We start from the raw sequence: 17,481 nt of genomic DNA, 5'->3' as shown, positions 1-17,481 counted from the left end.
TCTGGGAATGAGTCTTCCGTTTATAGCATCCTGCTTTGGCAGGAATGTGTGCTCTTAGATTCAATCGAAGGGCTTACCAGTACATTTTGGTATATAGCCTTTCTTAACTTGGGGGCTGCCTTATAAGACTTTGTCTCTGCCCTGGAGGGGCTCACAGCTATTGGACTTAGGGGAGACCCAGTTAATAAATAGGAAACTTCTGGAAAACAATCAAGTGCCAACTGTAGTGTATTGGTTCTAAGTACAATGCAAATCTATTCAAAGTGGAGCCCAGAGAGGGGTGGTAAACGTTAAAAAATTAAAAAAAAAAAAGCGCTTTTCACATAAGACAGCATGACTGATCTGCCCTGTGAATCTGCTTAGACAGCAAGAAGATAGAGGAGAAAATTCTAAGCAGTGTTGGAATTCACCTGGAGGTCTGGCACTAGCCATGAGCATGGACAGGGAAGGCTGTGGAAGGAATCAGAAAGCAGTGGGAAACTGGCCTGGCTAAGGTGAGTGGGGCTCAAACATTTCCTGTAAATTAAAGTTCATAAAACGGGGCGCCTGGCAGGCTCGGTTGGAAGAGCATGCGACTCTTGATCTCGAGGTTGTGAGTTTGAGCCCTGCCGCCGGGTGACAGGTTACTTCAATCAATGAAAACTTAAAAAAAAAAAAAAAAGTTCATAAACCACATCACTGTAGCTTGCCCATGTTTCGTGTGACTGAACACTGTGAGGCAAGAAATTGCGACAGCATTTTTCGGGCGGGTGAAGTTCAGATGAGGGGAGGGTCAGGTCTTGGAAGGCTGGGAATCCAGATTAAGGACTCGGGTCTTGTTGGAAGGAGTCCGTAGTGGTGTTAACTGAAGATGCTTGGTCAGGGTAGGAACATCGGACCTAAGAATCTGGGCTAGAAGCGGCAGATTGGTGAAAGGACAGATCTGAGAGCCATCGCACAGGTGAAAACAGCAGGATTTAGAGATCGCTTCGGAAGAGCCCGAGGAGGCCTTCATGCCTCTCAAATTAAACACGACAGGAACTCTTGTTAGCAAAGGCTTCTCACCAAGGCAACCTGCCATTCCCTCCTAGGGAACCCCCTTTCCAAAGAAATCCCATTACATCTACTCATTAACCTAATTCTGCAAAAGTTGAGACTCATCCAGTGGAAGTCTTAAAGCATTTATTCACTCACCTGGTGGCACAGCGTTCGGTTGGGGGAATGCTATAGGGTTTCTAACCAGGAAGACCAAAGCAAGCTATTCGTTCCACTGCCAAAGTGGTGAGAACCGCCATGGCTTCAAAAAAAGTGTGACGTGTCCAGAGTTTGTTCACACAGAAATGCGTGCTTTTTGCTTCCTAACCCCCGTGTCCTTCCTGTGAACCCTGTCTCCTGAGAAAATCTTAGAGCACCAATTTACTAACCTAATTTGCGAAAGGAGGTTAGTGAATCCATGCTGGAAGGCTCCGATGGAAATATTTGAAATTAATTAGCCTTGTCGGCTTTTATTTGTATAGGCTCACTTCCAACTGTATATGCCCCCCCAAGTTTAACTTTTTAATAAGATTGATTTTAAACGCTAAAACTCAGAGAATCTGTGTACAAAGAGCTTGAAGAATTTAAATGCATGAGTTTATTATTAACACAGTAGCAAATATATCAAAGGAAACACACCCCGTGAAAAGTGTTTCACAGAAACACACATCTGCTCTGAGAAAGGACTGTACCCAATAAGTAAGCCCGGAGAGTCTGTTTGTTTCGTGATGCCTGCAGATAAGCCTGGCAAAGCTCGCTGTGATTGAAGGAGGCAGTTTGAGACTCAGCCTAGCCCAGGCAAGCACCCGGCCCTCGGCTGCGCTCGACGAACCTTGACACAATGGTGTTCGCATTTTGGAAGGTCTTTCTGATCCTAAGCTGCCTTGCAGGTAAGGAAAGGATCTCCAAACCATCAAAGATGATTGGGGATGGAGTTTTCTTTTAAGCCGAAATCGCCAATTTTTCCATGAATGTTCTCCTCTTGCACTTCAAAGGAATTATGATTACTTTGCTGAATAAAGTAATTTTCAGAGCTCTAGCTTAGCAAATATAGGCCACATTGTAAATGTAATTTTATGGAGCTTCTGAATTAAAATTTTCTCACAGAAATCACAGGAGTTTTCTTTCTCTCTCTCTCTCTCTTTTTAATCTGGAAGGTGAACAGATTAATTTGCTCGGAAGCTGAAGTTTGCACTCAGGATAGTTTTTTTTTTCCCCCCCTCTTTTATTTTAGTGATTCTTTTAAGGGAACTCACTGTGATCCACTTGCTTTGTTAGGACAAGCAGAGCCTGGCTGGGAGGGCCTGCTATGCTTTACTCTCTAACATTTCTTTAGGAGTTGCAGTTTTCCAAACCAAAGACCTTATTTTGGAAAATATGTGAGTGATTTATTGTTGTGCACGATATGGGTGTTTTTAGGGATTGGAGCAAAACAAAATCATTTTTAGAATCAAGATCCTGATGTTGGTAAGACCCAGGAGAGATCACTAATTCAGAAAATCCCTTGGCTCGTTTTTTCGAATACCAGATCCATTTGAATCTCTTTTTATGATGTTAACTCTATGGTCGGTACAATAATAATGTTTACAGTCATTCCGATACAGTTAAGCCATTGGTAATATTAGGCAGTCATTGGAAGGAGGGTCACTGAGCCTATTTAATGACAGAAGAAAATGTCCAGGATAAAATATTAAGTGAAAAAGCAGATACACACATTTGACTAGAATAAATTGTGAGAAGGTTATATACCAAAGTGCTCATGGTGATTGCCTCTGGGTGATGGGATTATAGATGACTTGTTTTATTCCCCAGCTTTTCCCTATTTTCTGGAGTTTCTATAAAGAATATTATACTATTTTCATAATTAAAAATTGTGACTTTTCAAAATTACATGGTATTCAGTAATAGTTCTCTAAATGTTCGTTTCTCAATGCTTAAACAGACATGTTCTGTGGAGTCACCAGAAGGCAATATTGTATTTATCCTGTGATCTAACTAGGACTTAGAGCTGGAACAAGCCACCTTTCTCAGCTTCTATCCTGGTGGGGAACACGTCACAATCTGCACCCCCACCCCCACCTCCAGGAATATTCATTTTAAACTTTAACTCTAGACAGTGCAAGTCTTTGTTCCTTCTTAAAGAGCTTCCAGTCATTAGCTAATTGGGTTGCCCCTGGGCCTTCTGCACCAGCCCCCTAAAATCACACATGTAGTTAATCCCCATTTCCTTATGTGAGGCCTTAGGCAGGCCTACACTAGACACCAGCTTTGGAATAGTTACAAGAATGATAATTTAACATAACTAACTAATTTTTACTGATTACAAATGTAGTGTATGGGTGTTGTGGACAGGTCGAATATATGAAAACATATAAATAAAATAAAAATCACCAGCAATCTTACCACTCAGAGATTTGAGTGAATTTTTTACATATATTGTTTTTTCCTTCGCACGTATGTATACACGTCACATGACAAAATTGGGTTTCTACCTTGTATACAGTTTTCTGTTGTTTAAGGAATTACTTAGACGCTGTCAGGATCTTATTTGATTGTGACTTTTAGAGCAAGGCCCAATCAGAGTGACCCAATAAATACTTCAGAGCCTTTGTTCTTCAATGTTTTGTTGGCACATAGTGTCTACTGTTTATCTACACATACACAGTCTAGGTGGCCCATAGGAAAAGATGGTAGTGTCAGTCTAGCAGGGAGAATGGAAATATGGTATAATATATTACTGTTTGCTATGCTTACACCCCTATGGAAGTCGGAGAAAGGAAGATTTCAGTAGTCTATACTTGGAATTGGTAGTGTCCCTCAGTTGATCCAAATACGTCTGTGAAACAATGATAATGTTTTTATCAAGGCGTAATTTAATGTGCTACCTGGACTTGTTTCCCATCAGGAAGAATGTCATGTTTTTTGGTGTCAAGCACGGTGCCTGGCACATTGTAGGCTCATAGTAAATGTTTGTTGAAAGAATGAATTAGCGGGGCGCCTGCGTGGCTCAGTCGTTAAGCATCTGCCTTCGGCTTAGGTCATGATCCTGGGGTCCTGGGATCGAGCCCCACATTGAGCTCCCTGCTCAGCGGGAAGCCTGCTTCTCCCTCTCCCACTCCCCCTGCTTGTGTTCCCTCTCTCGCTGTGTCTCTCTCTGTCAAATAAATAAATAAAATCTTTAAAAAAAAAAGAATGAATGAATTACCTTCTGAAATGCTGCCATTTGGAACAACATGGATGGACCTCGAGGATGTTATGCTAAGTGAAATAAGTCAGACAGAGAAAGACAAATACTGTAGAATATCACTTAGAAGTGGGATCTACAAGAGCCAAACTCACAGAAACAGAGTAGAATGATGGTTACCAGGGGCTGGGGAGGTGTTAGATAAAGGATACAAATTTCCAGTTAGAAGATGAGCAAGTTCTGAGGATCTAATGTACAGCATGGTGACTCTAGTTAATAATATTGTATATATACTTGAAAGTTGCTAAGAGAGTAGATCTTAAATGCTCTCGCCACAAAAAAGAGAGGGTAATTACGTGATGTGGTGGAGGTGTTTAGTTCACACTATGGTGGTAGTCATTTTGCAATATGTAAGTGTATCAGCACATTGTACGCCTTACACTCACGCTTTGTTTTTTGTCAATTTTATGTCAGTAAAGCTGGAAAAATAAAAGAATGAATTACCTTCCTAAACCCCAAGCATTCAGAAATAATTTTCACATTCATATTTAAAATCAATTTTTCTGTACAATTAAGCAAGACAGATTTTAATCAGGATCTTTCTGTATAATGGCATACGTCATTTATACTGCAATAAAAGTTGATATGATCAAAAAAATCTTTCTGATGACTTCTTAGGAAGTCTTAGGTTACATTCCATTTCAGGAAAATCATTTCCATCAAAAATGTCTTCTGCAGAAAGTTCACACATATCATTTAGATACTTGTCACATATGTTAGTCACCTGTTAAAAAGGCATTTTAATGCTATTTTCATTTTCTGGAGGTATGTGCTAGCACTTCAAAGCAGTAATATACTTGAACTTTAGTCTCACAGACAAATCCAAAAAGTGATCCTTTGGTTATATTTTAAGTCAAAAATGAAGCAATTATATGCGAGTTTGCTGGAAATTAAACCACTTCAAATGCATCATGTTAAACATGGTTATTTGAGGAATATTTTTGCTGTGGTACATTAAGAGAATAATTCCCCCGTAAGCGCGGTGACTGCCATATTGTCGGCATTAAGTACACGAGTGAACAATCATTACCAAACCATGAAAGAAAACGTCTTTTAAAAACGATTAATTTAAGTGTATAGAGTTTGGATTCGTTTCTTTTAATAATCACCACTGAATTTTAAAAACAACCACGTGTATTTTAACCACATATGTGTTGTTTCGACTTCTCATCCAGCCAGGACAGTGAGGGAGAGTGCAGTTCTGAGTTCTGTTTAAATCAGGAACTAATCTATAGGTTGCTATTCATTCACCGTCTTGTTAATACAGAGATTTTTCTGACTTTTTCTGTTTTAAAATAATTTCCCAATTTAGAGTAAACTAATCCAAAGGGAGGGAACTCTTTTTTTTTTTTTTTTTTTTTTTACCTGCCACTCACAGAATCACTTTCAGTTTAAGGTTACATTTGTACTGTTCACTCTCCGCACGTGACTGTCTCAATTTAAATTAATTCAAGTGAAATGAAATGAGAAATTCAGTTCCTCAGTCACACTAGCCACATTGCATGTGCTCAGCAACCACATGTGGGTAATGACTTACCGAATCGGACAGTAATGCAGAGATAGAATATTTACGCCATCACAGGAAATCCTATTGGATGGGCTGGAGGCTGATCTCCATGGTTTAAGTAATGTGTACTAATGGAATCAGGTGACATTTTTTAAAAGTTCATCTGGAAATATGTAGCTTTGGGTTCTGAAGCGTATTGTGACTCTATTAGGGAGGGACAACTTCTGAAAACCCTCTTTTCTTCAGAACTTAAGGATTGATTGTGGTGCTGTGAGTATTAGGAATCTGGACAATAAAATGGTCTAGAGATACTGCTTGGCCAACTGTTACCTATTTATAGGACAATGTGTAGTATTCTTAAAAAAATACAGTTTCACAGTAGATTTGGAGGTTACCACCCTTATTCCAAGGTGATATTGTCGAGCTTCTACAGATCTCAAATTATTTATGTATTTGTGTGTCTTCTATTTTTAAAAATGTTGCAAATGTTTAAATCACATTTATAGTTCCCAAAGCCTTGATTTTCATTTGCCCTCGTTCTGGTCTGTGCTCTAAATGGCGTCCTGCTGTGTTGATAGGGTGGGCAGAGATTGTGTGTGTCCTGTTCGTTGGTTCCCCCGGGTTTAGCGCTGTACGTGGTACCAGACAGGTGCGTGACAGGTATGGGTTGATAGACAGCACGGCCTCTTGCACGGCTTGCCTGTGGGACCTGGGAAAGCATGGAGAGGACGTTGGGAAGAGGAAAACTGCAGAGTCAGAAGGTGCTGCATTGGTGTCTATCTTAAATCTCTTTTCCCAGTTGATCACGATATCGGTTGCCCTATAAACAGCCAAACTCTGGCAGAGAAGCAGCTGGACCAGGTGGCTTGGCTGTGACAGAGAACTTGGCTATTGAATAGGGAAAACCAGGGGTCTCAGTACATGGTTTGCTTTTTCTTCTAATTTTTCAAAATGTTTGTCAGTTCCCTAATTTATGTTTGCCTGTCGTTAAGTAAGAAACTTTTTAAATTAAAGAAGTGTTGGGGTATGCAGAATTGGGGAGGAGGCCGGGATTTTGTCTTTCTGTACTATTTCCTCTGATCTTTCCATGATCTCTATGTCCTCATTCTCCTCCTTATCCTTAACCATGCAAGCAGCCAGAACTCCCACTCGGGTTCCCCTGCAGCGTAGAGAGCGTCTCTTAAACTTGACCTCTTCTTCTAATACCTATCTGACGGTCTTACGTTCCATCCTGGAGAATTTCCGTACTCTCTGACTTCACAGTGGGTAATAACCAGTTAATCAGATGTGCTAGTACCTCTACAGTGTTACCCGAAGTATTGTTCCCTATCACAGCCCTTTGAAAGATGCTTATGTAGTCCTGAGAATTTCAAGCACAGTGGTAGGCTGGGTTTTGGGGTAGGGGTCTCTTCGGTGTTCCTCCAAAGCATAGGGGCAGCTCACGCTTTTGGAAGGCCACCAGTTCTCAAACTTGGTGGCCTCAGGACCCTGTTACACTCTTAAAACTTGAGGGAAATTTCTGGTCTGGATAAAAGGGCATGGATCTGCTTGTCCTTGCTTCTTTCTGCTTAGCACAGATATAAACCCTCCCTGGAGATAATGCAAGAGACAACCAAGAGAAAACTCTGAAAGATGGTAAGAAGAAGCAAAGTGGTTTGGAGCCCTGGGAATAACACAATGGCAAAGTGTCTTATTTCTTTCCACCCCAAAGAAGAAGGGTAGCCAGTTCTGGCATTTCCAGATCCCAACCTAGCAACAGAGGGCAGCCTAGGGAAGCTTATTCTTCCACCAGATCTAATGAGAGTCCCTCTGACATCAAGTGAGCCCAGCACCACTGGGTGAGTCATCAGAAGCCACACTAACAAGAGTAGACAAAGGAAGCATTCTTTTTCCCCACTGGGCCTGAGACTCCTCACTTGCATCTAGAGATAACTGAGGTGGGAGGGTAGAACAGACAAGAGGAATGAAGTCACAGCAAATGCTCAGTTCTGGAAGGCTCTTTGTGAGCAAATGCTCAGTTTTGGAAGGTCTGAGACTCTCTCCCCACCCCCGAGACACAGGAGTAGCCAGGGCTCCCAGTAGGAGTGTCCCACCATACTGATCCCCCACTGAGAGACCCCCAGCAACCTGACCTGGGGAAACCCTTCCACCCCTCAGGCAAAAGAATCAGAGACAAACAGAAGCCCTAGTGATAGCGGATAAACCAAAGAGACCAAAACAACACTGCAGAGACTCTGGAAATTAAACTAGCGTTAGAATCCCAGCCCACAAAAGTAGGCTGAGCCCTGTGGGTAAAACATGAAACCAAAGGAAAGAGACTGTCTGCTAAAATGACAGATTTAAATGGGAGTTTCCTAACATGATAGACAAAATGTCTGCGGGTTTGGACAAATGTATAATGACATGTATCTGCCATATATTATCATATAGAATATATTCACTGACCTAAAAATCCTCTGTGCTCCACCTATTCATGCCTTCCTCCCCACTAACCCCTTGAATCCGATGACCTTTATACTGTCTCTATAGTTTTGCCTTTTCCAGAATAACAGAATTGAAATAATATAGTATATAGATTTTCCAGATTGGCTTTTTTCACCTAGTAATATGCATTTAATGTCCCTCCATATCTTTCCATGGCTTAATACCTCTTCTTTTTAGCACTGAATAATATTCTGTTGTTTGTATATACCACGGTTTATGTATTTTTATTTTATTTTTAAAAGTATTTTTAAAAAGATTTATTTATATTTAGAGGGAGAGAGCAAGAGAGCGCAAGTGGGCAGAGGGGCAGAGGGAGAGAGAAATCGAGAGAGAGAATCCGCAAACAGACTCCCCACTGAGTAGGGATCCTGTGGGGCTTGATCCCAGGACCCTGAGATCATGACCTGAGCCAAAATCAAGAGTCGGACACTCAACTGACTGAGCTACCCAGGCGCCCCTATATACCACAGTTTATTAATCCATTCACCTACTGAAGGACGTCTTGGTTGCTTCCAAGTTTGGGCAATTATAAATAAGGCTTCTGTAAACATTCGTATGCAGATTTTTGTGTGGATATAAATTTTCAACTTTTTTGGGTAAATACCAAGGAGCATAACTGCTGGAGAGTATGGTAATAGTGTGTTTAGTTTTGTAAATAAACACCAAACTGTCTTCCAAAATGCCTGTACCATTTTGCATTCCCACCATTAATGAATGAGAGTTCCTGTTGTTCCAGATCCTCACTAGCATTTGGTGTTGTTGGTGTTCTGGATTTTGGCCATTCTAATGGGTGTGTAGTAGTATCTCATTGTTTTAGTTTGCATCCCCCGATGACATAGGATGTGAAGCATCATTTCATATGCTTATTTGCCATCTGTATATCATCTTTGGTGAGATGTCTGTTGAAGTCTTTAATCCATTTTAATGTGGTTGTTTGTTTTCTTATTAATGAGTTTTAAGAGTTCTTTGTATATCTTGGGTAGCAGACCATTATCAAATATGTCTTTTGCAAATAGTCTCTGTTAGTCTGTGGCTTTAGTCTTCTCGTTCCCTTGACAGTGTCTTTTGCAGAGCAGAATATTTTAGTTTTAATAAAGTCCAGCTTATCAATTATTTCTTTCATGGATTGTGCCTTTGGTGGTATATCTAAAAAATTCATTACTTGGGGCACCTGGGTGGCTCAGTTGGTTAAGCAACAGCCTTTGGCTCAGGTCATGATCCTGGAGTCCCAAGATTGAGTCCCCACATCAGGCTCCCTGCTCGGCAGGGAGACTGCTTCTCCCTCTGACCCTCCCCCTCTCATGCTCTCTCTCTCTCTCTCTCTCTAATAAATAAATAAAATCTTTTAAAAAAATTCATTACTATACCAAGATCATCTGGATTTTCTCCTATGTTTTATTCTAGGAGTTTTATATTTTGCTTTTTTCATTTAGAGCTGTGATCCATTTTGAGATGATTTTGGTGAAGGGTGTAAGGTCTGTGGCTAGATTCATTTTTTGTACATAGGCATTCAGTTGTTCCAGCACCATTTGTTGAAAAGATTATCTTTGTTCCATTGTATTGCCTTTGCTCTTTCCTTTGTCAAAGATCAGCTGACTGTTTTATGTGGGTATATTTCAGGGCTTTCTATTGTGTTCCATTAATCTATTTGTCTATTTTTTTCACCAGTACTATACAGTCTTGATTACTATAGCTTTATAGAAAGTCTTGAAGTAGTGTCAGTCCTCCAAATTTTTCTTCTTCAATGTTGTGTTGGCTATTCTGGGTCTTTTACTTCTTCATACAAACTTTAGAATAACCTTGCCAATATCCATAAAATAACTTCCTGGGATTTTGATTGGAATAACGTTGACTTGATAGATTTAGTTGGGAAGAACTGACATCTTAAAAATATTGAGTCTTCCTATTCTATTGAGACATAGATTACCTCTCCATTTATTTGTGTTTTTTTTTTTTTTTAATTTCCTTCATCAGAGTTTTCTAGTTTTCCTCATATAGCTTTTGTACAGATTTTGTTAGATTTATTCTCAGGTATTTCATTTTAGGGGGCGCTAATGTAAATGGTATTGTGTTTTCAATTTCAAATTCCACATGTTCATGGCCAGTATATAGGAAAGCAATGAACTTTTGTGCATTAATCTTGTATCCTGAAAACTGGCTTTAATCGCTATTAGTTCCGTAAGTTTTCTTTGTTGTTGTTGATTCTTTTGGATTTTTTCTACATGGGCAATCACGTCATCTGTTTTTTCCTTCACAATCTGTATACTTTTTGTTTCCTTTTTGTACCTTATTGCATTAGGTAGAACTTCCAGAATGAGGTTGAAAAGGAGTGATGAGAGGTAACATCCTTGTCTTGCTCCTGATCTTAGTAGGAAAGCTTCTAGTTTCTCACCATAAAGGATGATGTTAGCTGCAGTTTTTTTTGCAGATGTTCTTGATCAAGTTGAGGAAGTTTCCCTATATTCCCAGTTGAGAGTTTTTATCACAAATGGATGTTGGACTTTGGCAAATGCTTTTTCTGCATATACTGATACGATCATGTGATTTTTAAAAATCTGTTCATGTGATAGATTGCATTAATTCTTTTTCAAATTTTGAGCCAGCCTTGCATACCTGAGATAAATCCCACTTGGCCATGGTGTGGGATTATTTTTATGCATGGTTGGATTTGATTTACTAGTATTTTGTTGAAGATTTTTGCATCTGTGTTCATTAGAGATATTGGTCTATAGTTTTCTTGTAATGTCTTTGGTTTTAGTATTAGGGTGATGTTGACATTATAGGATGAGTTAGGCAATATTTCTTCTGTTCTATCTTCTGAGAGAGATTGTAGAAAATTGTTAAAATTTCTTCCTTAAATGTTTGGTAGAATTCACCAGTGAACCCATCTGGGCCTAATGCTTTCTGTTTTGGAAGGTTATTAATTATTGATTCAATTTCTTTAGTAGATATAGAGTAGATATAGGCCTGCCAAAATTGTCTACTTCTTGTGTGAGTTTTAGTAGGTTGTGTTTTTCAAGGAATTGCTCCATTTCATCTAGCTTATCAAATTTGTAGGCATAGAGCTGTTCCTAGTATTCTTTTATTATCCTTTTAATGTCCATGGTATCTATAGTCATGCTCTCTTTCATTTCTGATATTAGCAATTTGTGTTCACTGTACTTTTTTCTTAGGCTAGTTAGAGTCTTTTTAATTTTACCATGTTTTCCAATAGCCAGTTTTGGTTTCACTGGTTTTCTGTATTGATTTCTTGTTTTCAATTTCATTGATTTCTGCTCTAATTTTTATTATGCATTTTCTTCTGCTTTGGATTTAATTTGTTCTTTTTTTCTAGTTTCCTAAAGTGCAAGCTTACATGATTGGTTTTAGATCTTTCTTGTTTTCTAATATATGCATTTAATGCTGCAAATTTCCCTCTAAGTGATGCTTTTGTTGCATACCACAAATTTTTATAAGTTGTGTTTTCATTTGCATTAATTAAAAATATTTTAAAATTTCTCTTGAGATTTCTTTGACTCACGTGTTCTTTAGAAGTGTGTTGTTTAATCTCCATGTATTTTGGGACTTCCCAGTAATCTTTTTGTTAATTTATTTCTACTTTAATTCCATTGTGGTCTGGGAGCAGACATTGTGTGATTTCTCTTCTTTTAAATGTGTTAAGATTTGTTTTAAGGCCCATAATGTGGTCTATCTTGGTGAGTATTCATAGTGGGTTATTTTTTAAGATTTATTTATTTGAGAGATGAGGGAAAGGCAGAGAGAGAGAGAGAGAGAGAGAGAGAGAGACAGAATCTTTAAGCAGACTCCATGCTGAGCAAGGAGGCCTGACATTGGGCTTGATCCCACCACCCTGAGATCATGACCTGAGACAAAACCAAGAATCAGATGCTTAAATGACTGCACCACCCAGACATCCCCATAATGTTTTAAAATATATCTCTTTGTATAAAACACTTTACCCAACCATAGCAGAATGCACTTGTTTCCCCAAGTCCCCACAGAATATTTACCAAGATAGAGTATGTGCTTGGCCATAAAAAAAAAAAAAACCTCCACAGATGTAAAAGAATTAAAATCATGCAGAGTCTGTTCTCTGAGCACAATGGAATCAAACTAGAAATCAAGAACAGAAAGAGAACAAGAAAGTCTCTAAACAGTTGGGAATTATACAACACACTTCTAAATAACCTATGGACTGAAAAGGAAATCTCAAAGGAAATTTAAAGAATATACATAAAGCTGAATTAAAATGAAAACATAACATATGGAAATATGTAATATGCAACTAAAGCAGTGCTGAGGGAGAAAATTATAGCATTACATGCTTCCATTTGAAATTAAGAAAAGTGTCAAGTCAATAATTGAGGTTTCTACATCAAGGAACTGGAAGAAGAGTAAAATAAACCCAAAGCAAAGAGAAGAAAGGAAGTAATAAAGAGCTGAAATCAATGAAATTGAAATAAGAAAATTATTAAATGAAACAAAAATCTGGTTCTTTGAACAAAGTAGATTAATAATATTAACAAACCTCTAGCGGGCGCCTGGGTGGCTCAGTTGGTTGGGCGACTGCCTTCAGCTCAGGTCATGATCCTGGAGTCCCGGGATCGAGTCCCACATCAGGCTCCCTGCTCAGCGGGGGGTCTGCTTCTCCCTCTGACCCTCTTCCCGCTCGTGCTCTCTGTCTCTCATTCTCTCTCTCTCAAATAAATAAAATATTTAAAAACAAAACAAACAAACAAACAAAAACCTCTAGCAAGATTGGTAAAAATAAAAAGAGATAAGACACAAATCTCCAATATCAGAAATGAAATATGGGATATCAGCACAGATCCTGAAGTCACTAAAAATATAATAAGGAAATACTGTGAACAACTTTACATTCATGTATTTGACAAATTAGAAGAAATGGACCAATTCCCCCAAAACAACAAACTACTAAAACTCACCCAATATAAAATAGATAATCTGAATATCCCCAAACCCTTAAAGAAATTGAATTCATAATTTAAAAGGCTACTGAAAAAGAAATATCCAGGCCTAGATACTTTCACTGGATAATTCTACCAAACATTTAAAAAAATAATTAACAACAATTTTACACAATCTCTTCCAAAACACAGAAGAGGAGGGAACACTTCCAACTAATTTTATGAGGCTAGTATTACCCTGATACTAAAACCAGACAGACAGTACAGAAATAGAAAACTATAGAACAAATTCTTTCATGAACTTAGACTCAAAAACCCACAACAAAACATTGGGAAATTGAATCTTACTATGTTTAAAAAGAATTCTACACCATGACCAAGTGGGATTTATTTCAGGTATGTAAGGCTGGCTCAACACTCAAAGTCATTCAGTGTAATCTATCATATCAACTGGGCTAAAGAAAAAAAGCAAATGATTCTATCAATTGATACAGAAAGAGCATCTGACAAAATCCAATACTCATTCATGATAAAGACTCTCAACAAGTTAAGCAATAAAAGGTGTGTTCGTTTCCAAGAGCTGCTGTCACAGATTGCTAGAAACTGGGTGGCTTAAAACAAGAGAAATTTATTCTCTCACAGTTCTGGAGGCTGAAATTCTGAAGTTAAAGCTTTGGCAATATTGTTTCTCTCTAAAATCTCTGAAGGAGAATCTGTGCCATGCCTTTCTGCTACTTGGCTTCTAGAAATTCTTGGTGTCTCTTTGTGTCTATATACAATGCTCCAATGTTTGATTTTATCTTCATAGGGCCTTTCTCTTTGTGTATCTGTGTCAAATCTCCCTCTCCTTTTTCTTATGGGGACAACAATCATTGGATTTAAAGCCCACCCTAAATCCAGAATCATCTCATCTCAAGATCCTTAAATTAATTACATTGCAAAGACTCTATTTCCAAATAAGGTCACATTCACAGATATCAGGAATTAGAACTTGTACATATCTTTTGGTGGGACACAATTTAACCCATGACAAAGGAGAATTACCTCAACTTGATTAAAAGCATCTACAAATAACCTAACAGCTAATATGTTTTGTTTTGTTTTTTTTTAAGATTTTATTTATTTATTTGACAGAGAGAGACACAGCGAGAGAGGGAACACAAGCAGGGGGAGTGGGAGAGGGAGAAGCAGGCTCCCCGCAGAGCAGGGAGCCCGATGTGGGACTCGATCCCAGGACCCTGGGACCATGACCTGGGCCGAAGGCAGTCGCTCAACCGACTGAGCCACCCAGGCGCCCAGCTAATATGTTTTGTATTATGTTATGTACATGTTGTACATGTAAAGTACTGGAAGTTATAGCCACTGCAATAAGGTAATAAAAAGAAATAAAAAACATATAAATTGGAAAGGAAGAAATAAAACTGTCTCTACCCAAGAAGAGACTGGAATCTAGATTATATAAAGAAACTCTCAAAATTCACCAGTTGAAAATTAAATAATCAATCCAATTAGAAAATGTGCTAAAGATATGAACAGACCTTTCACTGAGGAAGATATACAAATGGCAGATTATCACATTAAAAGTTGTTTAGCATCGGGGCGCCTGGGTGGCTCAGTTGGTTAAGCGACTGCCTTCAGCTCAGGTCATGATCCTGGAGTCCCGGGATCGAGTCCCGCATCGGGCTCCCTGCTCGGCAGGGAGTCTGCTTCTCCCTCTGACCCTCCTCCCTCTCATGCTCTCTGTATCTCATTCTCTCTGTCTCAAATAAATAAATAAAAAATCTTTAAAAAAAAAAAAAAGTTGTTTAGCATCATTAAATTGCATCAGGGAAAGAAAAATTAAAATCACAATGATATATTACTACCCACTTATTATAATGGCTAAAGTAGAGGATAGTGACAACACCAGAGACTGGAGAGGATGTGGAGAGACTGGACCACTCATATGTTATTGGTGGGAATGTTTATTGGTATAGCCACTCTGGAAAACAATGTGGCTGGTTTTCGGTTTGTTTGTTTGTTTTTTTGCTTTTTGTATTTTTTTAAGTAGGTCCTTTGCCCAGTGTGGAGCCCAACATGGGGCTTGAACCCATGACCCCGAGATCAAGACCTGAGCTGAGATCAAGAGTCGGACACTCAACTGACTGAGCCACCCAGGCACCCTTGTTTCTGTTTTTAATAAAACTAAACATGTCACTACCATCTGACCCATCAGTTGCACTCTTGGGAATTTATCCCAGTGAAATAGAAATTTATGTTCCCACAAAAATCTGTACATCGGAGTTTTATCCAACAGCCCAAACCTGGAAACAACCTAGATGTTCCTAAATGGGTGAATTGTTTTGTTTTGTTTTGTTTTTTTTAAGATTTTATTTATTTATTTGACAGAGAGAGACACAGTGAGAGAGGGAACACAAGCAGGGGGAGCGGGAGAGGGAGAAGCAGGCTTCCCGCTGAGCAGGGAGCCTGAAGCGGGGCTCGATCCCAGGACCCTGGGATCATGACCTGAGCCGAAGGCAGACGCTTAACGACTGAGCCACCCAGGCGCCCCTAAATGGGTGAATTGTTAAACAGATTAAATACTCCTAACCAATAAATGGCAATGAGTTACCAATACAACTTGGGTACAATGCTAGGTAATTATGATGAGTAAAAAAAGCCCCTCCTGAAAAATTACAAAATGACAAAATTTTATAAATGAAAGACAGATTAGCGGCTGCCAATGCTTAGAATCAGGGATGGGGTGCAGAAGGGAGAGGTGAGTGTGATTATAAAAGGGCAACATCAGGGATCTTTGTGGTGATGGAACTGTTCAGTATCTTGATTGTGATGGTAGATACACAAACTTACACATGTGATAAAAGTGTATCAAACTAAGTGCATACACACACTTGAGTACCAGTAGAACTGGAGAAATACAAATAAGATCGGTGGATTGTATCAATGCCAGTGTCCTAATTGTGATATTATAGTATAGTTTTATAAAATGATACTATTATGGGGGGCTGGGTAAAGTGTACATGGAATATCTGTGCTGTTTCTTAGAACTGCATGTGAATCTACTATTATCTCAGTAAAATTTTCAATTAAAAATTACGGAGGACCCCCAAGGAATTTTTGCTCTGTCACTTATTTCTACCTATATTTACTGAATTAGAAATTGAAACTAAAAATTATTTAAACAAAAATACACAAGCACACATTCCATTAACTGCGAAAGCAATGAATCACTATCACCATCATCAGTGCTAGTGGAACACTCCACTGTACGCTCATGAGAGGATGAGAGTGTAAAAGAAAAATAACCTCTTGATATTATTATTAATATCATTTTGATCTTAAAGCCTCTCAAAATGGTCTTAGGGATAAGGTGACCAACTCATCCTGTTTTTTCTGAGATTTTCCTAGTTTAAGCACTGAACATCCTAGCAAAACCAGTATGGTTTGCCTGAGACCTGGTTTTAAAACTGAAAGTTCCTCCAAAGAAGACATACAAATAGCCAACAGACGCATGAAAAAAATGCTCAACATCACTCATCATCAGGGAAATCCAAATCAAAATCACAATGAGATACCACCTCACACCTGTCAGAATGGCTAAAATAACAACTCAGGAAACAATAGATGTTGGCAAGGATGCGGAGAAAGGGGAAGTCAAGTCTCCTACACTGTTGGTGGGAATGCAAACTGGTGCAGCCACTCTGGAAAACAGAAAGTTAAAAATAGAACCACCCTATGACCCAGCAATTTCACTACTAGGTATTTATCCAAAGGATACAAAAATACTGATTCTAAGGGGTACATGCACCCCAATGTTTATAGCAGCAATGTCCACAATAGCCAAATTATGGAGAGATCCCAAATGTCCATTGACTGATGAATGGATAAATAAGAGTTAGTACACACACACACACACACACACACACACAGAGGAATATTACTCAGCCATCAAAAAGAATAAAATCTTGCCATTTGCAACAACATGGATGTAATTAGTCCATGTGCTAATGTGTCAGTTAGAGAAAGACAAATTCCATATGATTTCACTCCTATGTGGAATTTAAGAAACAAAACAGATGAACATAGGGGAAGGGAAGGAAAATAAAAAAAGATAAAAACAGAGAGGGAGGCAAACCATAAGAGACTCTTAACAATAGAGAACAAACTGAGGGTTGCTGGAGGGGTGGTGGGTGGTGGGATGGGTTAAACGGGTGACGGGCATTAAGGAGGGCACTTGCTGGGATGAGCTCCGGGTATTGTATGTAAGTGATGAATCACTGAATTCTACTCCTGAAACCAATACT

General features: G+C 38.9%; 1 protein-coding gene across 1 annotated transcript in view; it reads left to right on the top strand.

Moving 5' to 3' along the window:
• The first annotated feature begins 1,855 nt into the window (after positions 1 to 1,855).
• The window catches only part of VSIG1 (V-set and immunoglobulin domain containing 1), a 34,599-nt gene continuing 18,973 nt past the window's right edge, over positions 1,856 to 17,481 (top strand). Inside the window, exon 1 of the mRNA XM_021678463.1 lies at positions 1,856 to 1,904. Within this exon, the coding sequence (XP_021534138.1) occupies positions 1,856 to 1,904 (49 nt within the window). The remainder of the gene's footprint in view (positions 1,905 to 17,481) is intronic.

The sequence above is a fragment of the Neomonachus schauinslandi genome, chromosome X, assembly GCF_002201575.2.
Source record: "Neomonachus schauinslandi chromosome X, ASM220157v2, whole genome shotgun sequence".
Lineage (NCBI taxonomy): Eukaryota > Metazoa > Chordata > Mammalia > Carnivora > Phocidae > Neomonachus > Neomonachus schauinslandi.
This window is presented reverse-complemented; position numbering and strand designations above follow the sequence as displayed.